We start from the raw sequence: 20,933 nt of genomic DNA, 5'->3' as shown, positions 1-20,933 counted from the left end.
GAGTCACGACTGTAAAGTAGTTTTGCATTATTACAAATGCATTTTATAATCTTAATTTTTTATGAAATTTTGTGTATTTCTCGTTATTATTTTGCCAGATTTGCATACATTAGCAGTAGTAGTTTGGGAAATGTGACAGTAATAGATCATGTCAGCTAAATTGTACAAAAAAGAGAATAAATGTAGATTATTGACACAAACCTACAAACTCCCACCGCTGTTCAGAACATGCAAAAACTCAACGACTAGTTGAACTTTCCTGAAACTCCCTCTTTGTGGTTTCAGGAAGCTTAACTAAAATTAAGCTAAATTTGTGTCATCAGAATCACTTCTCATTCTAAAAAAAAATCACAATAAAACAATTTTGCAACCAGATTTTGTAGAAATCGAAAACTTCTGTGTTTCTCAGAAAAACCACAAAATGCCGAGTCGTGTTACGAAAATTCAGGGACTTTCAGTTTTTTTTTTTAACATCTATGGACACTTAGATAGTCAGAGACAGTTGTTAAAAAACCTCCGTGGTAAGAGCTTAAATTAGCTGTCATAATAATAATGATAATAATAAAATTAAACATTATCTATGAGGCACGTTTCTCGACAATGTCACAAAAAAGGCAAACTGAAAAACTGAAAATGAAACCAGACTGGACGGATAAAATAAAACAAGGTAGAATCTGTAAAATTATTAAAATCCCATAAATGGGGGTAAAAAAAAAAAAAAAAAGTGTGAACGGACCAGAATCAGAAACTAAAAACCGAACAGCATCGAAGCGAATCATCAGATTTCCCATTTTCTGTTGGTCCTTGAATCAGTCGTCTGTGATGCAGGAAAACTTCAGTCGTGATATGTTATTACACACATATGTCATTAAAGAATTTGTCAAAAATCAAGTGTTTGTGATAAACAGATTCTGTAGAAAACAAAAAATTCTGCACTTCTGTGTGAAACCGTGAAGCCATCAGTGACTCAGCTGGGACCGACGGTTCGATGGCAAAAATTCAGAACTTTAAGCTGAACTGCAGCTAATACTGAAAAATACCGAACTGCATGTCACGAGTGTGTAGTTCAAAAAAATCTGATAATTTTCTCTAGTTTGGTTCTTTGGTAGCAGCGACAGGCCTTTCAAACATCTGTGGAAACATCTTGTAACTGTTGATTTCACTTTTTTTTTGTCTGTAAAAAAAACAACAAAAAACACAAAAATCAAAAATGAGGCCAAAGTGAGTAAAAATGTCAAAGGAGCAGAAAACGTCCAAAAACAGCTGCGTTCAAATGTTTTAACGACATTTTTAAGTTTGGTGGATAAAAACTTCCTGAAGCTTTGTCTGGTTTGTAATCTGGAGGTTTGGGTTTAATCTGAAAACTGTAAAACTCAGGAGAGGTTTAATCCATCATCGGTGTTTGTTTCTCCAGAACACTCGGGGATCGACCGCGGTGCTGGTTCAGATGTTTAAACTGTCTCGTCTCTTTATGGGGAAACAAACCAACCCTGTGCTCCTCCTGCGTCTCTTTAGAAACGTCCTCCGTCTTCACCTGGGTTCAGTTTGTTCTGCAGCAGATCAGCTCTTTAACCAGCAGAGCTTTGACCCGAGTCTGTGGCTTTAGCGGCGCTGGCTCCACTTGGTCCTGCGAGGGGGGGAGAACCGGGAGGCCTTGTGGTGACGCCGGTCTGGACCGGAGCCCTGATTTAGGAGGAAGGTTTGGAGAAAGACGCCTCCTAGTGGCTGAAATGTGAAGAGGGAGCTGCTGGTTAAAACACTCTCCATTTGCAGCTGATTTTCGCATTCTTGTGGGCGGAATTAACCGTCGCGCACTTTGAGAATCCGTCTCGTTTGACCCAGATCGAGTGAAGCGCATCCAGATGTGGACATCTGCTCAGATGTGTTTGGAGGAGGCTCCAAATCCCCCCGAGAGCTCCGACATGTGGAAACGGGGAATGTGGAAAATGCAATAAAAAATAAATTTAAAAAAAAGCAAGACAACATGAAATCAATTAGCCGCCATCTTTAAACAACTGAGCAGTTTCCAGCTCTGTTTTAAAGGAGCATTTGACATGTCGCTGCACTTTTACTGCTCATTTTAAACTCTTGGTGTTTGTACTCTGTGCAATGACAACAAAGTTTAATCTGAATATGTGCAGAAGTCATGATTCCAGTCCAGTTAGCGTGCGAACATGCAGACAGAAATAATAAAGTGTTCCTGTCACGTTTTTACTCACTGTGGCTTCAATTTCACTGCAAAATAAACTCTATGGAAACAGAACAACCACGACTAGACGTAGAGAGAGTTTAGAAATGTCCTCTGAGCAGGACGACAGTTTTTAAATTACTATTATTTATCGAACATAAATTGAAAACACCTGGACACACGGACATTTTTCCAATCCCCCACAGATGTTACTGATGCTGGAAAAACCCACTCACTCCACACACAGTCGCTGTTTTGCTGTTTGCAGCTTTGTGGAAACACGACCTGCAGTTCAGCCAAAAAAACATACAAAAATTGTCACGAATGTGTCACAACTTTTGGTTAAATGGTTTATTTTGTGCCTAATTTTTTAAATGAAACATGTATAATAACGTGCTTTTAATTAACTTTTAAGTTGATGGAACAACCGTTGAAAAATTCTGTTTTTGGGGTTTGTTGGTTGTTGTTCTTTTTTTTTTTTTTTTTTTTTTTTTTTTTTTTTTAAAGGTGGAGGATTTTCTGGGTCACAAAGCGCTTCACAAAATCTGAAAAAAAAAGCACAAATTTAAAGCAGTTAGACAAGAAAAATAACAACAACATGGCTCCCCCAAAATAAATAAAATTCACACAGACATGAAAACTTTATTTAAAAAGTTTTTAGAAGTGATTTAACAGACAGATTTATAGATGGATCTCCAGAGTTTGGGGTCGGACTGTAAACGCATAAAAGTCCTTGAACGTCAGCTGTAAAATTAATTAAAAGAAATCAGTGTGAAAATAAGCAGGGAGGCCTCGTTAGCAGATATTTATACAGTTGTGTTGTTTACACGACAAACAGGACGCGCTAACAACCAGTTCAGCTACTTACCAAAATTGAACAAATATCCTGCAACAACAACCGATCCCTGCACCGTACTTTGCATATTTACCTCTGATTTGATCTTTGCTGCATCATAAGTACTTCATGTTTTCTATGCATGCCCTTTTTTTTATTACTGTCCTTGTATACTCAGTGTTTGTTGCCTCAGCAGAGACATTTCATTGCACCGATGACTTGTTTGTTTGTTGCTGTGTTTGATGATACAACCTTGTTTTGGGGCGTATTTTAGTCTCCCGCAGCTCAGGATTGTAAAATAAACTCCACATGTGCGTCGTTGTGGGTTAACACTAAATGCAGCTCGTTTTTAGCTCCTCTGTCGCCGCAACCCTTTATTTTGTTTTGACTAATTTGAGCCAAACATAGATGAAACCGACGGCTCTTATCTCGGCCCGACGACGATGAATCTTTCCCGTCCAGACGTCGACACGCCGCCGTTTGTTGGACGGATCGGGGCTAAAAGCGGAGCTGCAGCCCGTGAACGTTTCCCCTCGTTGCCTCGCCGTGGATTCGTTCTCTGTCCCTTCCTGACCTCGCTTTGTGTTCACGTTTCCTGCCTGAAGGAAGTGAGCCGCGCTCACAGGAAACGTGACCAACCGTTTCCCTGCCTTTTGTTCCACATTCGTCCCTCCGCTCGGCTTCTCTTTTTGTGATTCAGCTTTGAGCAACGCTGTCGGTTTCGTTTACTGCTGCTCGCCTCCTCCTCGTCTCCTCCTCGTCTCTTAAAGCCTCTTTTTTTTTTTTTTTCCCATTACAGCTGATCGACACGTTTGCGTTGGAGATCGGGGAGCTGAAGAAGGAGATGGTCCAGACGTCTCTGACCGTGGACAAGGAGCCCATGGAGCTGCAAGGGTACGACCGCTTCTCATACGTTTTCCTGAACTCTTAATCCCAACTTTCTTCAACGTGACTGCTCTGGTGTTTATTCCTGATAAAACGTGAACTCTCTGAACCCCAAAACCTGCAGGAAGGGGTTTGAAAAATGGCTCAAATTGCACCATTTATCAGAGAAACTGTGAGATATTTAAAACAAAAAGATTTTAAAAGAAAATTATTTAAAATTTCTGGACATCGTCTTGCTGGAAAACTTCATATATTTCATCTAAAGCGCCTTGCGTGGTTGAAAAATTAGCTAAAGATAAAAATTAGCTGAATTTTAAATGCGTTTGCTGTAATTTTTAGTAACGTGTGTCTGGGTGACACAAAAAATAAACCGGAAAATCGTTCAAGTGTAATCATTTTGATTTAAACAACTGCTCAAATCAATTAATTTAGCTTCAGTTCTGCAGCAGTTTCTTTGAAGGAGGTACAACTGATTTTAACTGTTGTTAAAAGTCTTCACGGTAAGTGCTTTAATTAGCTTTCATAATAATAATAAACGTTATTTATGAGGCTCTTTTCTCAACAACATTGCAAAAAATACAAACATAAAAAATAAAAATGAAACCAGACCAGACGGATAAAATGAGAATGAAACTAAATAAAAACATGTAAAATCAGTAAAATTATTGAAATCCCATAAATGGAGGTTAAATAGTTTAAATGGACCAGAGCCGGAAACTGTAAAAACCGAATAGCGCCGAAGTGAATCATCAGATTTTCCATTTTCTGTTGGTCCTTGAATCAGTCGTCTGTGATGCAGGAAAACTTCAGTCGTGATATTTTATTACACATGTGTGTCATTAAAGAATTTGTCATAAATCAAGCGTTTGCGTTAAACTGATTCTGTAAAAAACAAAAAATTCTGCACTTTTGTGTGAAACCGTGAAGCCGTGAGTGACTCAGCTGGGACCGAAAGTCTGACGGCTAAAATTCAGAATTTTAAGGTGAACTGCAGCAAATAGTGAAAAATAGTGAACTGCATGTCACGAATGCAAAGTTCTGCGTTAGATAAATGTTCTGGTTACAGTTGAACCGCAGACATTAACCGCGACAGATTCGACTTGTTTTTATTACTGTAAATGTTTTATAAAATTGGCAGCATGGGCAAAAATATTAGAAGAAAAAACTTGTCATTTGGATGATGGGGCGAAAAGTTAATAAAATAAGACATAAAATCACTTTATTTGTCCCACAGAGTTACAGCAGCTAAAGTGATGATACAAACACATAGAAATTAATATATGACACAGATGCTCTCACACTATTTGTTATTTTTTTTGTAAATGTTTCATAATCTCAGCAGCATGAGCAGAAATAGACGAATGTCGATGTCAAATCATGAGTAAATCAGGATGTTTAAAAATAAGAGACGACGGTGCAAACATGAATATAGATGTAAAAAAAAAAATAAAATACAAGACCCATAAGTAACGCTGACATTGTCCAGATTCTCCCATAAACTCAAATCAGATTCCTCCTTCACCAGAGAAGTGAAGAGCTGCAGTTTCATTTCAGGACGTGCAGCTTCTCGTTTCCACCAGCAGATGGCGAACCTGTCGTGTGTTTTGTCTCGTTGTCAGGCTGGACAGCGGCGTCTACCTGCAGACGCCCCACTGCGGCGGCTCGGCGGGTGAGAGGGATTCTGGGTACGACTCCCTGCGGAGGAGGATGAGCGTCCTGGACCGGCTGACCCAGACTCACCCGGTGTGGCTGCTGCTGGCCGTCAGCGAAGACGACGCCGGCAGCATCCTGTCGAAGCAGCCTCCAGGGGTGAGGGGTCGCCGCCTCGGCACGGCAAAGTTCGAGCCGTGCTCCGAGTTTAATCGCTTTTATTCCACGACGCAGGTGTTCCTGGTCAGAAAATCGGCCGCTCTGCAGAGGAAGGTTTTGTCCGTTCGTCTGCAGGAGGATCGGTCGGGATCTCCCATCAGCCACTTCCCCGTCAGGGAGAGCCAGTACAGTGAGTAGCAAATAAACAAGAGAGTCCTTGAACTACTCATCTGGGACGGGTTCATCAAGAAATCTAAGCTTAAAGTTGCAATAGTTTATTCTGCATTTCATCTAAAGTAGTGAGGAAAGCATTTAAACTAACTAGCTTTATGTCTAAAAAACTAAAAATAAAACAGAAAGGTTCCATGTTGGGCCTTTCTCAGAACCTGCAGCTAAGTTTGAACTGTTATCTGGTTGAGCCGGCGATCCATGGACAGGGGCTGTTGTTCCCCGACGTCGTGGGTTCGAGTCCGACTCACGACCCTTTGCTGTCTCACTCTCTCACTATCCTGACTAAAAAAAAAGGCAAAAAGGCCAGAAAAAATAGTTTTAAAAAAAGATTACACAATTTATCAGAGCCAGAGATAGTAAAAAATGAAAGACGTGTTAGATTTTCAACTTTCCAACGGTCCCTGAACTACTCATCTTTAGGAAACTTCACCAAATGTAAGCTTAATATAAATATATAAAAGTATGTATTATTTAAACTATTTACAAGAACCAGCTCAGTTTGTACCAACAATAGAGATGCTACGTAAAACCTGAAAGATGTTATCTGTTAAAAAACCTCCAAGTTTACACCGTTTATGTGTCAGAAGCTGCAAAAACAAAACATCAGTGTTTTTATAAAAGAGAAAATGATCCAAATCTAAGCTTAACACTGACTTCACGTCTCCTTTAAATATTAAAAAAACAAATAAATCATTTGGTCATCGGTGCAGCCACAAATCTGTTCGTGTTCGTCTGTGACCGACATCAAGAGACAAAGATTCTGGGTTTTTGGGGGGTTTTTTTGGGCTGAGCTGCAGGCCTTGTTCTCACGAAGCAGAAAGGAGCAAATTAAAAATGTAAATAATAAACATCAACAGTAGGTGGCGTCGCTGCTGTTTTCTAGTGTTGGCTACACCGCCAAGTCTCCAAATTTTTTTTTTTCTCATATGTAACCCATCTATAAATCATGATCATTACAGTGTAGCTTCTAAACATAGGCCGCCTAAACTAGCATCGTAAATAAACTCAGAGACAAATCATACCAGCATATAATCAGACTGGATGCATTATAAACTCCACCAGTGGATCCAGATAGAAGCAGCTGCAGATGTTTCTACACTGGCCCAGAAGTCGCTTTGTGGTGGAAGAGGAACGTTTCATTGGCTCACGTTAAGTTCAAAGGCAGCTGAAGCCATTCTGCTTGGAGTCCTGGACGGTTAAAGGATATAATAACTCAAATGTAATCAAATAGTTCACATGGAACAACTCCAAGCCTGCTGTCAGATCACCTCCAGAGTGTTGTCTTGTGTTCTGCTGTACTCGCTGTAATGTGGTAAAAGTGGTCTTTCGGTTTCCTTCTGGTCCTCTGATTAACTCGAACTGTACTTTCAGTCAGAGAGTTAAATATGGTCGTTTCCTGTTCGCCTCCGCATGAAGATGAACCTGCACAAAAATGAGAAGTGAGACTGTGATCGGACTCTGCTGCATGTGTCCTTACAAAGCTTTACAGTCTCGCATTGTGCTGCTTTGTTTTGCAAACTAAATTAGCGTCTTTTTATTTTAGCAGCTTTGAAGCGTCTGCAGGCTAACGCGACGTCTTAATGTGCTGCGTTTAAGACGCTGTTTCATCCTCGTTCTGCTGTTCGACAACAGAAACTAAAAAATATAGAAATAAGAACACCTTTACCATGAATTCAGCTGTGTTAACATGTAGTTTCAGTGAGCACAGAGAGCAGGAGAGAAGCTACAGCAGCTGAATTCAGGTTGAACCAAAGCTCAACAGAAGACATGAAAACACAACAATACATCCAGACCTTGTTTGTTGGTTTAATTTAAAGTTTACATCATCTCTGAATGTCCCTCAGTGGTACGGTTACCACAGAGCACCAAAGCTAATGTTAGCCACAACAGAATCCCATAGGTGTTCAGTTCATTAGATGCTGGAAGTGCATGAAGACTTGTGTGTTCACTCTACAACCAACATCAAAACACTTAGTGAGTTTTTTTCCCCTCCCAATGCTAATGTTAGTTCTATTAATTAATTTCCTATTGTTGCGGTGACATTACCATCAGCAATAATCCATCGGGTGTTCACTTCCTCAGATGCTGGGAGTGCACAGAGGCTCTTATGTTCACTCTTGCAGCCAACAGCAGACCATTTGGTGAGTTTTACTTGTGGTTCAGGCGTTTTAGCAGAAGCATCTGTAGAAGTGACTCTGAGGCAGACTAGAGTGCATCATATCATCCACTCTTCCTTCAACTCCTCTTTGCTGCACCGACACCGCAGCTTCACTTTAAATCTGTCTGTTAGCTTTTAACAACCTCTGAACCCAAAAACCGCCACAAGTCCAGCCCTGATGCAGCAGCACGAGAGCAGCTGACCCACATCTAAAGTCTGAACCAGTCCAAGGACGTCCCCCTCCCTCCGACGGGGGCTCTTATTTCAGCAGGGAAAGTCCACAGCTGCTACGTCATCACATTCTGGCAGCAACCACCAACTCCCAACGCTGCCGCTCTGCACTTGTGCCACTGATTACTCCAATAACTTGCTTATGGAGTAGACTAAAGATTTAAAGAGAAGCTGAAACTGTGAGACGTTTAATGTAGACGTGTTGTGTGAATGCAGGTATGTAGTTACACCTCCTCACTGCTGCTCAGCAAACAAGCATGCGACGTGAAACCGAGTGACGTTCAGCAGCTTTCCGCGGCTTTCTGTGAATGTTTGCTGAAGATAAACGCATTCTCAGCAAACATTCACAGATTTAAAGAGAAGTTGCAGGAGCTGGAAAATGTGACTGCAGCCGCCGAATGTGAATTTATGACTTCACAGAAGCACATTCAGTGGACGTTTGCATTATAAAAAATTAACAATATTCTGTTTTAAGACTCTCTAATGAGACGACGTGGTTTTAAAGCTCCCATATTTTTCACTTTCACTGCCGTCATTACTCAAGCCAGTCCTCAGCCTCCTGGGTTTACAAGCTACTTATTTCTTCAGGTTTATTTACCTTCTACAGCTGCTTCTGCTGACTTTAAAATGTCTTAACCACGAACAAAACTCACCAGATGTTCTGCTGTTGGCTGCAAGAGTGAACACAGGAGTCTTTGTGCACTTCCAGCATGTAAGGAGCTGAACACCTAGTAGATTATTGGGGTTATTAATAGCAATGTCCCCACTACAATAGGAAAATCAGCTAATGGGGCTAATATTAGCATTGGGGGAAAAAAACACACTGAATGTTGTTCTGTTGGCTGCAAGAGTGAACACAAGAGTCTTCATGCACTCCCAGCATCTGAGGAACTGAACACCCAGTGGATTACTGGGGGTTTAATAGCAATGTCCCCACAACAATAGGAAAATCAGCTAATGGGGCTAATATTAGCATTGGGGGGGAAAAAACACACTAAATGTTGTTCTGTTGGCTGCAAGAGTGAACACAAGAGTCTTCATGCATTACCAGCATCTGAGGAACTGAACACCCAGTGGATTACTGGGGGTTTAATAGCAATGTCCCCACAACAATAGGAAAATCAGCTAATGGGGCTAATATTAGCATTGGGGGGGAAAAAACACACTAAATGTTGTTCTGTTGGCTGCAAGAGTGAACACAAGAGTCTTCATGCATTACCAGCATCTGAGCCCAATAAATAATAAAGTTAAATATTAATGAAATGCTACACCTGATTGCTTGTTGCACTAAATTTATTATAAATTTTGTATTTGAGCTCTTTTTTTATTTTTTATATGCTTCATTATTAAGACACAATTTAATCCCAACAATAAAAATGCTAACATCGCTGACGAGGTTGGACGTACTTTGCACTGCAAGCGAAATGATTTCTAAAACATTTCTGAACGTGTGTGTGCTTTGTTTGCCTGCAGCCTTCTCTCTTGAGGGATCTGGGATCAGCTTCGCGGATCTGTTCCGCCTCGTCGCCTTTTACTGTATCAGCAGGTAAATCACCAGCACCTCTATGCACGTTTTTTATTTATTTTGATTTCTATCCAGCGTCTTTGTTGCTGCCGTTGCTGTGTGACGATGACCGGACGGTGATTCGAGGATGGAAATAACGTTTGTCGAGTAAGCAGCGTGCCCGGAGCTCTCACTTCTGGTTTTGTCTCGTGCCAGACGGCGAAATTGTTGTGCTGCAAGAAATCCTCGACGCATCAACAGACTCTGCTGCAGGGATGAAACAGGCGTCCAACATTTCACAAGTGCACCGAGTGTTTCTGGAGTTGCATGTAGAAGCCTCCTGTCCTCGTGGCATCATCACGTTTGCTGCAGGACTTTATATCTCTAATGGGGTTAAAATCAATTCAAATGTCCATCCATTGTCTATACACCTTAATCCTCACTAGGGTCATGGGGGGCTGGAGTCTATCCCAGCTGACTCAGGGTGAAGGCAGGTTCACCTGGACAGGTAACCAGTCTATCACAGGGCTACACTTAGAGACAGACAACCAAGCACACTCACATTCACACCTACGGACAATTTAGAATCACCAATTAACCTCAACATGTTTCTGGACTGTGGGAGGAAGCTGGAGAACCTGGAGAGAACCCACGCTGCACGGGGAGAACATGGAGACTCCACACAGAAAGATCCCAGGTGTCCTCACCGGCGACCTTCTTGCTGTGAGCCAACGGTGCTAACCACCGATCCACCTTGCAGCCCCCTAGCTAGCGTCAATAGTGGAAAACCACAAACACACCATCCTCACTGTGAAGCATGGTGGCGGCAGCATCATGATGTGGGAAAACGACAACAGCGGTGAAACTGCAGAAGTACAAACTGGTCAAAAATGTGCAGAGGAGTCACATTGTTTGACTTGTTTCGCAGCATATTTAGTGTGTTTCTCAGCGTTTACCTCCTGTTTCTGCTCCTCGTAGAGACGTTCTGCCCTTCACGCTCAAACTCCCGGAAGCCATCGCATCCGCCAAGACGCAGAAAGAGCTGGAGGAGGTTTCTCAGCTCGGAGCAGGTACGAGTTTTATTGCTTCGTTATGTATTAAACAACCACGCTGGAGGTTTTAAGGTTCACATAATGTCACCTGGAGCAGAACTGCGAGCAGAAGCTGTTTGAAAGTCATTCAGAGAGACTCTGATTGAACGTTTAATTAATTTGATTTATCTTCTGGAATGTGTTTGTTTTTGCTGTCAGCTGACCCTTTAATGTCAGACTGACCTTGATTTCTGGACAGATAAGAGTTTGTACAAGTACAGCACGATGCAGTAAAAATACTCCAGCATGAAAAAAAAATCCTGTTTTCATAAAAGCACCAAAGTATTAGCAGCAAAGTGTCGTTAAAATATCTCATGTTGGAGCTGCTTTCTGTGCAGTTTTATATGCAGAGACGGAAGATAAATGTGAAAAATGTGATTAAAGGAAGACGTTCTGATGCACAAATGTGGGTTTTTTTGCAGAAATATCGGGTCGTTTTGTAGAAACAGTCGTTTATTCAACCTTTAATTACACTCGTGATATATTGAGCCTCATTAATGATGTAAGAAAATAAAAGATGTCGTCGCATAAATAAGAAAATTGGTCAATAGAAATATTAAAGGCAACGTTACTGAAATGATAAAAACATTAGTTGGTGTATTTAGGTTTTAAAAATGAATGAATTTAGAAAAAAAAACATCTGGAAGTGAAATGGGATTGAAATGAAAAAAAAGAAAAACGTTTCTTAAAACTAAAACAAGAAAATAAGACGTTGACACATAAATAAGACCCTTAAATGATGAAAATATTAAAGTTATCAAAATTATGATAACATTAAATTGGAGCGTTTAAGTTTTGAGGCCAAATTAATTCACAAAAAAAAAAAAACTTCTGCAAGTAAAATACGACAGAATTAAAAACCTGAAGGATAAAAATGAGTCCAGCTTTAGATTCTTCTACAAGAAGAACCAGAAATGGTATTTAAGGAGCTCGTTATGTTATGTAGTGGAGTGAAAAAGTAAAGTATCTCCCACTGAAGTGTGGATGAAGTAGAATAAACAGGAAATACTCAAGTCAAAACTGTACTTATAGTTGAGTAGCTGCTACAAACGCAGATAAAGGCGGCGGTTTTGTGCGTTTCCGGCTTTCGTTTGCTGCACTGGTGAGCTCTGGCTGGTTATTCTGGGCCGTGGAGCTGCTGTGAGTCAGCTGCACTGGAGGCCTGCGACATAACTGAGCGCTGACTGTGCAGCCGGAGGGAGTGTCGGCTGCAGATCTGCGCTGCGCAAACACACACACACGCCATCGTCACGCCACATTCACGCACTGAAACACACACACAGAGCTGAAGGACGACCTCTGACTTTGTGTTCCTGGGAAGTGACGTGCTCGGCTCTGCTCGTTTGTGTTTGTGACGTCGAGGAGAAGATCCGCTTCCAGGGAACTCTCATCCGCCGGCTTCTTGTAAAAGACAAACCGACTGCGATGTGGAGTCTGTGGAGAACGAACAGTTTCAGAGATGTTTGCCTCCCCAGAGGGCGAGGAGGCGGTTAGATTAGATTAAATCAGATTAGATTAGCTGGTATTGTTTGGAGAAATTCATCTCAATCCTGTAGTGAACGAGCCCATATTCTGCACTTTAGCACGTCTGTTAGTCGACTAGAAGATGTTTTCATGCTTTGTGTGTGTTGCTGCAGCTCCTCTGTCTGAAACACAGAGCTCCTGTCGCTACTTGATTTTATTTCAAAACGCATATTAATGTATACGGTGGCCCAGAAGTGTCACAAGAAAACAAAAGCCACAACACAACACAATAAGCCACAACACAACCAAATTAACCACAACACTACAAAATAAGCCGCAACACAACACAACGGTTGCGACGGAAGTTGATTTTTTTAACCGGAAGTTATGCTATGAAGTGCGCAACGCCACGAAGTGGGCAGAAGCCGGAGATTGTTGGAAACAACTCGAAAGTAAGTAAAATACTGATTGTAAATAACGTTTAATAATTTCGGTATGCGCTACTACAGTTGTTGTTAACTTACTTTCGAGTTGTTTCCAACAATCTCTGGCTTCTGCCCACTTCGTGGCGTTGCGCACTTCACAGTATAACTTCCGTTTTTAAAAAAAAACAACTTCCATTGCAACCGTTGTGTTGTTGCGTCTTATTTTGTAGTGTTGTGGTTAATTTGGTTGTGTTGTGGCTTTTGTTTTGTTGTGACACTTCTGGGCCACCGTACATGTACATTTATGAGAGTGTTTCTCAGCTTTAAGTAACCAAACGTACTTTGGCGTGTGAAAGGAAAACATGGTGGAAGGTGGAAAGAAAGACGACTTTGAGATGATCTGGCTCTCGGCAAACAGGAAGTTCTCCAGATTTACAGGTTTATAATTTTAGTTTTTGGTCTGCTTTAATATGTTTTAGTGCTCTAAGTGTTTTTTATCGTACGTCGCTGCAGCAGCTCCGTCTAAAACGCTCCATTTTAGCTCTTTAATGTTGTTTTTTTACAGCTTTCACCTGGTTGGAATTAGAAGAAGTTTGTGTCATATTATTGCAGCATATACTTAAAAGCACTTTATCGCTTCAGGTGACTAAACCCGCTTGATCACGTGGGGGGAAAAAAACATGGTTAAGGTTTTAAAAAAACCTTTGTCGCTTTTACCTTAAGATGCCTCAGAAATGTTTGGAATCAGGAAAGATTTGTGTTCATGGTTCAGTTTCAGTTCATTCATGAGAGCTTTTATCAGCTTTAGGCGACTGAAGCTACTTGGTTATGTGGGGAAAATAGATTTTTTTCAGTATTTATTGGATGGATTGGATGCTTAGTAGTTTATAATCATATTTTTGTGGTCTCATAGAACATGTTTACACGCTAACGTTCATAAAAACACTTCTCAAACGCTTCATTTTCTGCTTTAAGATGATTTTTCGGCCTGGATTTTTTATTCCAGCTGTGTTGTCATTTGGCTTCATGGTTGCACCAAAAAAAAAAAAGGATAATTTTTAGTTTTTTACAAATTCTGTTTGATGCAATCCATTCAAAAAAAGAAGATTCTTTCTGTTTTTCGCAGTTTCTGGCTCTGACAAATGTTTGTTTGTTTTTTCCAAAGACAGCGTGCAGATCCTCTTGCAGATAATTGCATAACTATCGGCAACAAGCAGCAAAATAAATTAAATCAGGAATAAATTAGTGGATGGAACCAAACAGAGCTGATATAAATGAGCTATAAGGAGCTTCTACTCTGCCTCTGCTGACGGTTTGCTGTTCCTACTGAGATAAAAGGGAACTGATGAGTCATGCTGCTCTCTGGTCAGTGGCTGCTACATGCGCTTGGCGTGTTGGTTTGCCGTGTTGCTGTGCAGACGGACGCCGCGGCGTCAGGTGCTCGCCGCTCACATGGACTCGCTAACAACGCCGCGGACACGTCGAACCACCAGCTGCAGGAGTTTGTCTATTTTTAGGCTGCAGCGCTGCTCATTATTATTATTATTGCTTCAGCTGCATGTTTCTGCCTCGGACACAGTGGAAGCTTTCTTTTTTCTTTTTTCTTTTTTTATTACAGCAGAGAGTCAGAATGAGGAATTTTCTTGCCAAATAGCTGAAAGACAATAAGATGATTCAGCGGATAAACGAGAGCACATGTCAGGAGACACATGAGGACAGAAGAGAATCGTGTTTGTCGAGTTTAAAGACATGAAAAACGAGTTTAAAAAGACAAACAAGGGCGTGAAAATCACATTTGAATGAAAGCAACTAAGTTTTCGTAGCAAAACGTAGTTAAAGTATTAAAGTCCTGGTTTGGTCCCACTGACTGTTGTTAAACTCTTTTATGAGCATTTTTATGTACAGAGACAGAAGATTAATCTGAAAAACTTGATTAAAGGAAGAGAAAAGAAGCAAAAACGAAGCAAATCTGTTTTTAGTTGATTGATTTTTGCTGATATTGAGTCATTTAAACTGGTCTGAGGCCTCTTTATCAGTGAGTTAGAGAATAAAAGATGTCGGCGCAAAACCTGGACAGGAAATGAATAATAATAAATAAATAAATAAATAAAAAAAAATTCAAAGTGTTAATAAGCAAATACGTTAATTAAAAAAAACATCTTGAAGTGAGATTCACTGGAATTAAAAAGGATAAAAATGAGTCCAGCCTTTGATTGTTTTTATGTTTAAATGTTAAAAACCACTTTTTTTCCTCTCATTACTGCAGCATCTCTGTTTGAAATACTCCTCATACTCAGCTCCTGTGTCTTTTCTACTTTAATAGTATTTTTTGCAGCATTCAGCGACTGGAGCGCCTCAGAAATGGTTGGAAATAGGAAAAGTTTGTCTGTAAAAGTGAAGTGTGCGTCCCAAAATGCATTCTAAAGTCAGTGTTTTCCAGCTTTTGGCAACTAAAACTGCTATTTGCATTTAAAGAGGCCAAATTCTGCACATTCACAGGTTTATTATTGTATTTTTTAGGTCTACTAGAAGCGTTTAGATGCTTTATTGTTCAAAAAACACTTAATTTTACACTTTTTGTGTATTTTAGCTCCGGTCTCGACTACTTTAAGAGTATTTTTTTGCAGCATTCAGCTTCTAGAACATCTCAGAAATGGTTGGATGTAGGAAAAGTTGATGTTTATGCATTCTGAAGTTTAGTTATTAGAGAGTTTTTTAGCTTTTGGCAACTAAAACGACTCAATTTTGTGGAAAAAAACATCGTCAAGTTGGAAAGAAGAACAGCTACAAGATTATTTGCATCTTTAAGCGAAGCCAATGACATGTAACGCAGGTTTAAAGAGCCCAGGTTTGCACATTTACAGGTTTATTATTGTTCAAATAAACACCTCAGTTTTCTTAGACGCGCTCCATGTTAGCATTTTAGCTCATTTTAATATTACTTTTGCAGCATTCAGCTACTGAAGAACTGTCATGTTTCCCTGCAGATCAGCTGTCAAACGTCTAATCTTCCACAATGTTCTATCCACTGACTCCACAGCTCGCCCTGTTCACTTACATACACTCAGTCTCTCTGGAAGTGAAACCTGATGGGATTTAAAACCCAACATGTCCTCAGGATTAAACTAAAAAAAAAGAAGAAGCCAACGTGCAGCTGTGCATTGTGCTTTTAAGAGCTTCTCATTATTCAAGCAGAGAATCGTGTCCGTGGAGTTCAAAGGCATGAAAAAAAAACCCAAAATAGAAATCAAAGAGCAAAGCAGGAGGAGCCACAGAGAGAAGGAAAGGAGTGGAGGAACTGGAACAGTGTGTTGGGTTCCTCCCACTCTGTGATTAAGGTCGGGCGACTCCCTCTGTGGGTGTCGACGTCCAGCCGAGCAGAGCCCAGAGGCTGAAACCCGCTTCAGCCACACGAGACACGAGCAGGCAGGCAGGCAGAAAAACCCTGAAAACACCGGTGAGAGAGCGCTGCTGGTTTCCAGCTGAACTTCCAGATGTTTTCTGAGGATTTTCCCTCTGAAGGAATCTTTACTTTGTGTGGCTTCAAGTTGTGTTTTGTTGCTGAGCTTCCAGCTGCTGTGTGAGGATCTTCCCTCTGTGGCAGACTTCACTTTTTGTCGCCTTAAGTTGTTTTTTTTGTGTTCTTCTGTTTTGTTGTTAAATTTCCAGTTATTTTTTTAGAGGATATTCTCTCTGTAAGACTCTTGGTTTTGTGTCGCCTATAGCTGTGTTTTGTTGTTGAACTTCCAGAGTTTTTCTGAGGATTTGACTTTGTGTAGCCTACAGTTGTGTTTTTTGTGTTCTTCTGTTTTGTTGTTGAATTTCCAGTTATTTTTTTAAAGGTTATTCTCTCTGTAGGACTCTTGGTTTTGTAAAGTTGTGTTTTGTTGTTAAACTTTCTGAGGATTTTCCCTCTGAAGGAATCCTGACTTTTTGTCGCCTTAAGTTGTGTTTTTTGTGTTCCAATCTTCTGTTTTGTTGTTGAATTTCCAGTTATTTTTTTAGAGGTTATTCTCTCTGTAGGACTCTTGGTTTTTTCTAAAGCTGTGTTTTGTTGTTGAACTTCCAGAGTTTTTCTGAGGATTTGACTTTGTGTAGCCTACAGTTGTGTTTTTTGTGTGTGCAGGCTGCTGTTCTCCGGTCGCACCTCCAGCTGTTCCCTGAGGATATTTCCTCTGTAGGAATCTTGACTTTGTGTCGCCTAAAGTTGTGTTTTTTGTGTTCCAGGCGGCTGTTTTGTTGTTGAACTTTTAGCTGCTGTGCGAGGCTAAATATCTTACATTTGTGTAGCTTAAAGTTGTGTTTTTTTTATGTGTATGCAGGCTTCTGATTTGTTGTTAAATTTCCAGTGATTTTTTGAGGATATTCTTTCTGTAGGACTCTTGGCTTTGTGTCGCCTAAAGTTGTGTTTTTTATGTGTATGCAGGCTTCTGATTTGTTCTTAAATTTCCAGTTACTTTCTGAGGATAATTCCTCCGTAGGACTCTTGGCTTTGTGTCACCTAAAGTTGTGTTTTCTTGTTGAACCTCCAGATGTTTTCTGAGGATATTCTTTCTGTAGGACTCTTGGCTTTGTGTCGCCTAAAGTTGTGTTTTGTTGTTAAACTTCCAGATGTTTTCTGAGGATATTCTCTTTGTAGGATTTGTGTCGCCTAAAGTTGTGTTTTTTATGGTTTGTTGTTGAACTTGCAGCCACTCTGTAGGAATCTTCACTTTTTCGTTACCTAAACTTGTGTTTCTTGTGTCTTCCAGGCTTCTGGGACTCGTCACTGTGCTGCCAACGCCGCTCCTCCCCTCGCCCCTGCCGCCCCCTGAGTCGGACCCTCAGCCCCCAGCGCACCACCAGGAACCGAGAGGCCGAGGGCTCACCGGGCCGCCACGCCGGGTCTCACTGCGACAGCGCTCCCCCCACGCTACGATCCAACGCGCCGCCGCCGTCCTTCCACCTGGAGAGACGACACTCCAGCGGGCCTCTGTGCTTCGTCAACCCACTGTTCCTCCAGACTCACCATCACCGGCATCGGCGCCACCGCGAGGACGAACCGTCTTCGCCTGATGCAGAGGAGTCAAAGCAGCCGTTAACCGGTGACCAGATCAAACTGAACGGCAAGTCGCGGTCGCCTCCCCCTCGTCCCCCTCCCCCCCGCTCGATGCCACGCCGGCGTCCTGCCCCGCCTCCGCCCGGACCTCCGGCGACCACCACCAGACCCAAGAGCATGCCCGAGGCGGCGGTGGCGTCCAAGCTCTATTCCTCCACCAAGCGCCCAGCACCCGCTCGACCAACGATGGGCATCAAGAACAGCAGCCCATCCAAAACCGCTCCGATCCCGGTGCCCTCGCACCCGCCGCCTCCAAGGCCCAAGAAGCCCGATCTGGAGGCCCACCGCTGCCACATCGCCCTGGATGACGAGACCATCGCCAAGGCTTTGTCTCAGGCTAAACTTCCGCCCTGCCGGCCTCCACCTGCTGCCCCTGAAGGGTCCAGTCCTGCAGAAAGGGGACGCCAGCGGCTCAGCGACATGAGCATGTCCACCTCGTCCTCGGACTCTCTGGAATATTCTCAGTCTCCTGGATTCTCCCTGGGACTCGCCCCGAGCCCGTCGCACCACCTGAACCACCACCAGGACCCGGTGGAGGACAGCAGCGAGGAGGACGAGGACGTGGAGGAGGAAGAGGAGGAAGACTACGGCGTCGGGCTGGAGGCCGACCTGGAGATGCGTCTCCGTTCGTCGTTTAAGGCTCGGCGGCGGCGGGTCGGCGTGAGCTTGGGCGGAGGGTCCTTCATCCTCCCCAGAGCCCTGAAGGGACGCTTCCGGAAGGTGAGCGGGATGCTGAGCTCGCTGATGACGCCGGAGAGGCGGGCGGTGAAGAGGATCGCCGAGCTGTCCAGGGATAAGAGCTCGTACTTCGGCTCCCTGGTTCAGGACTACATCGGCTTCGTGCAGGAGAACCGAAGCTGCCACACGTCAGGGATGGACTTCCTGCAGACCCTGAGGCAGTTCATGACGCAGACGAAGGCCTACCTTCGGCAAAGCTCTGAACTCGACCCTCCGATAGAGTCGCTGATACCCGAGGACCAGATCGGTGAGTCTCTCCAACGTTTTCTGACTTGGTGTCGTGTCTTTTAGGGCAGGGGGTCCCAACCAAAGTGGGGGTCGTGAGATGCCAAGGGAGAGTTGCGAGATGATTTTCAGGCCATTTTCAAAACTGTTCTCATTTACAGAAATAGTGGACTACATGGTGTGTTCGCCAATTTCTACTAGTGTCTGAGTTCTTAAAGGTTAATTTGGTTCACTATATTGTTCACTATGAAATACCCACAATGCGTCCTGTACAACGTTTTCTTATGTTTCAGTCACCTCTGGGTATCGTAGGGGTCGCCAGTGTCTGGCACTGTTAGTCTGGGGGTCGCAGGCTTAAAAAGTTTGGGAACCTGTTTCAGGGATGAACCGAAGATCAGCCTTGAAGGTTATCAAACAAAATGCTCTACTTCAGGTCCGATGCAGCCTCCTCTCTCTGTCTGTCGTCTCTCTCAGAAATTTCTGTCGAACAGAAAAACCTGAACAAGAAACGAAAGTCATTGCCACAAACCAGGAAGTTAGCTCTTCTCATAGTGGCTAAGGCTACGCTAGTGTCTAGTGGCTAAGTTAGAAGGCAGCCATAGTTCAACCTGAGACAGATTCTGGAAAACAATAATTAATATTAAGATCTGGACCTTAGTGGGCAGTAAAAGTGACAGAACAGAGAAAGATTAAGAAAATAGAGAAGAATGCAGGAGACAAACTGATCAATCTCAGTCCATTCTACATAAACAGAGGAGATAATATAATCAGTCCCATTTCTATTTTACATATTCAATTATAGTCATCCTCATTAATGAAGAAGCCTGGTGATGAATGACAGGTTCTCTGCTGTCACATGCTGTTAAACATTTAATGTGTATCAACCCTAAAAAAAAACCCATATCAGTCGATCCCTAGCGTCTCTACATGCATGTTTGTGATGTTCCAGATTGCTTGGCAGGTTAAACCAAGGGAAGGATTTCAAACTGGCTTCATTCATCGACCAGCGCCCAAACCTGCCACCATGTTGGGACCCAGAGCTTTCCATATCACTGCGCCTCATTACTGGTGTTGAGTTACAGAAATGCCACCGTGCTGCGTCCCACCGAGTTATTCTTGGCCTGTGCTCGTTGGTAGAATCTCAGAGTGCAGCCGAGGCCGACTCTAAAGGGCAAGAGTTTCATTTAACTGTGCTTTTTTTTTATTTTATTGGGACTTTGAGTATTAATTAATCAGATGGTTTCTGATTTAAGGCAGGCAAAGTTCCCGCTTTAACATTTGAAAAACGTTTGTTGCAGCTGAAAAAAGGGTTTCGCAGAAACGTGGCGACGAAATCCTATCAGCAAATGTAATTAAATCCGTCTGTGTGCTCCGCTGAGGTCGTGACAACCGAGAAAGCAAAGTTTGCACATATGAATCGCTCTATCAAAGGGATGCTTCATTCCAGTCGGATTACTGCGAGACTCGATTTGCATGAATATGTCAGCATGTCTTTGCACACATCTCGGGGCCCTTGTTCATTGTAAACAATAACAGCAAAGCCTTGTTCGGAGGCAGAACTGATCCTTTTCTCATTGTGCGAACGGACCGCCAATAAAGAGGCTCACAAATGTTCCCTTTGGAGGCGGAAACAGTGAATAAACGTGAAGGTGTTTCGTTCAGCAGCGATGTTACAGACGTGAGGCCTGAGGGTCATTTAAGTGAGCGTATTTCTGCTCGAGCTCCTTTAAAATATGGATATTTACAAAGACATCTGTGTTGCCTGTTGACCTACCTTGTACAGTCACAGTTTGATATTTGTTTGAATGACAAAATCTCAGGAACTATTAAAGACAAAAGCCTGAAATTTTTATTGTTGTTTCCCACCGTGTCATTGGCTCAGAATCTGCAATGTTGGACAAATAGATCAAATAATCTCTAACTGTGGGTGAGTTTAAATATGAAGTCCCATATTTGGGCTCGTACAAAAAACACGCAGGAGTCACCTCATTTCTGAGCCACATGTGACAATAACACAAACTACAACATATAGAATGATTTTGTTGTGGTGC

General features: G+C 42.3%; 1 protein-coding gene across 3 annotated transcripts in view; it reads left to right on the top strand.

Moving 5' to 3' along the window:
• LOC103355267 (ras and Rab interactor 2) overlaps window positions 1-20,933 on the top strand; it is a 69,116-nt gene that overhangs the window by 35,779 nt on the left and 12,404 nt on the right. For all 3 annotated transcript variants that reach the window (XM_008278992.1, XM_008278991.1, XM_008278993.1), the window contains exons 3-8: window positions 3,823-3,917; window positions 5,528-5,717; window positions 5,793-5,907; window positions 9,811-9,883; window positions 10,820-10,911; window positions 17,573-18,904. In XM_008278992.1, coding sequence (XP_008277214.1) covers window positions 3,823-3,917; window positions 5,528-5,717; window positions 5,793-5,907; window positions 9,811-9,883; window positions 10,820-10,911; window positions 17,573-18,904 — 1,897 coding nt within the window. The remainder of the gene's footprint in view (window positions 1-3,822; window positions 3,918-5,527; window positions 5,718-5,792; window positions 5,908-9,810; window positions 9,884-10,819; window positions 10,912-17,572; window positions 18,905-20,933) is intronic.

The sequence above is a fragment of the Stegastes partitus genome, unplaced genomic scaffold (genome assembly GCF_000690725.1).
Source record: "Stegastes partitus isolate 25-593 unplaced genomic scaffold, Stegastes_partitus-1.0.2 Scaffold141, whole genome shotgun sequence".
NCBI lineage: Eukaryota > Metazoa > Chordata > Actinopteri > Pomacentridae > Stegastes > Stegastes partitus.
Note: the sequence above shows the minus strand (reverse complement) of the source record. Positions and strands in the feature narration are given on the sequence as shown.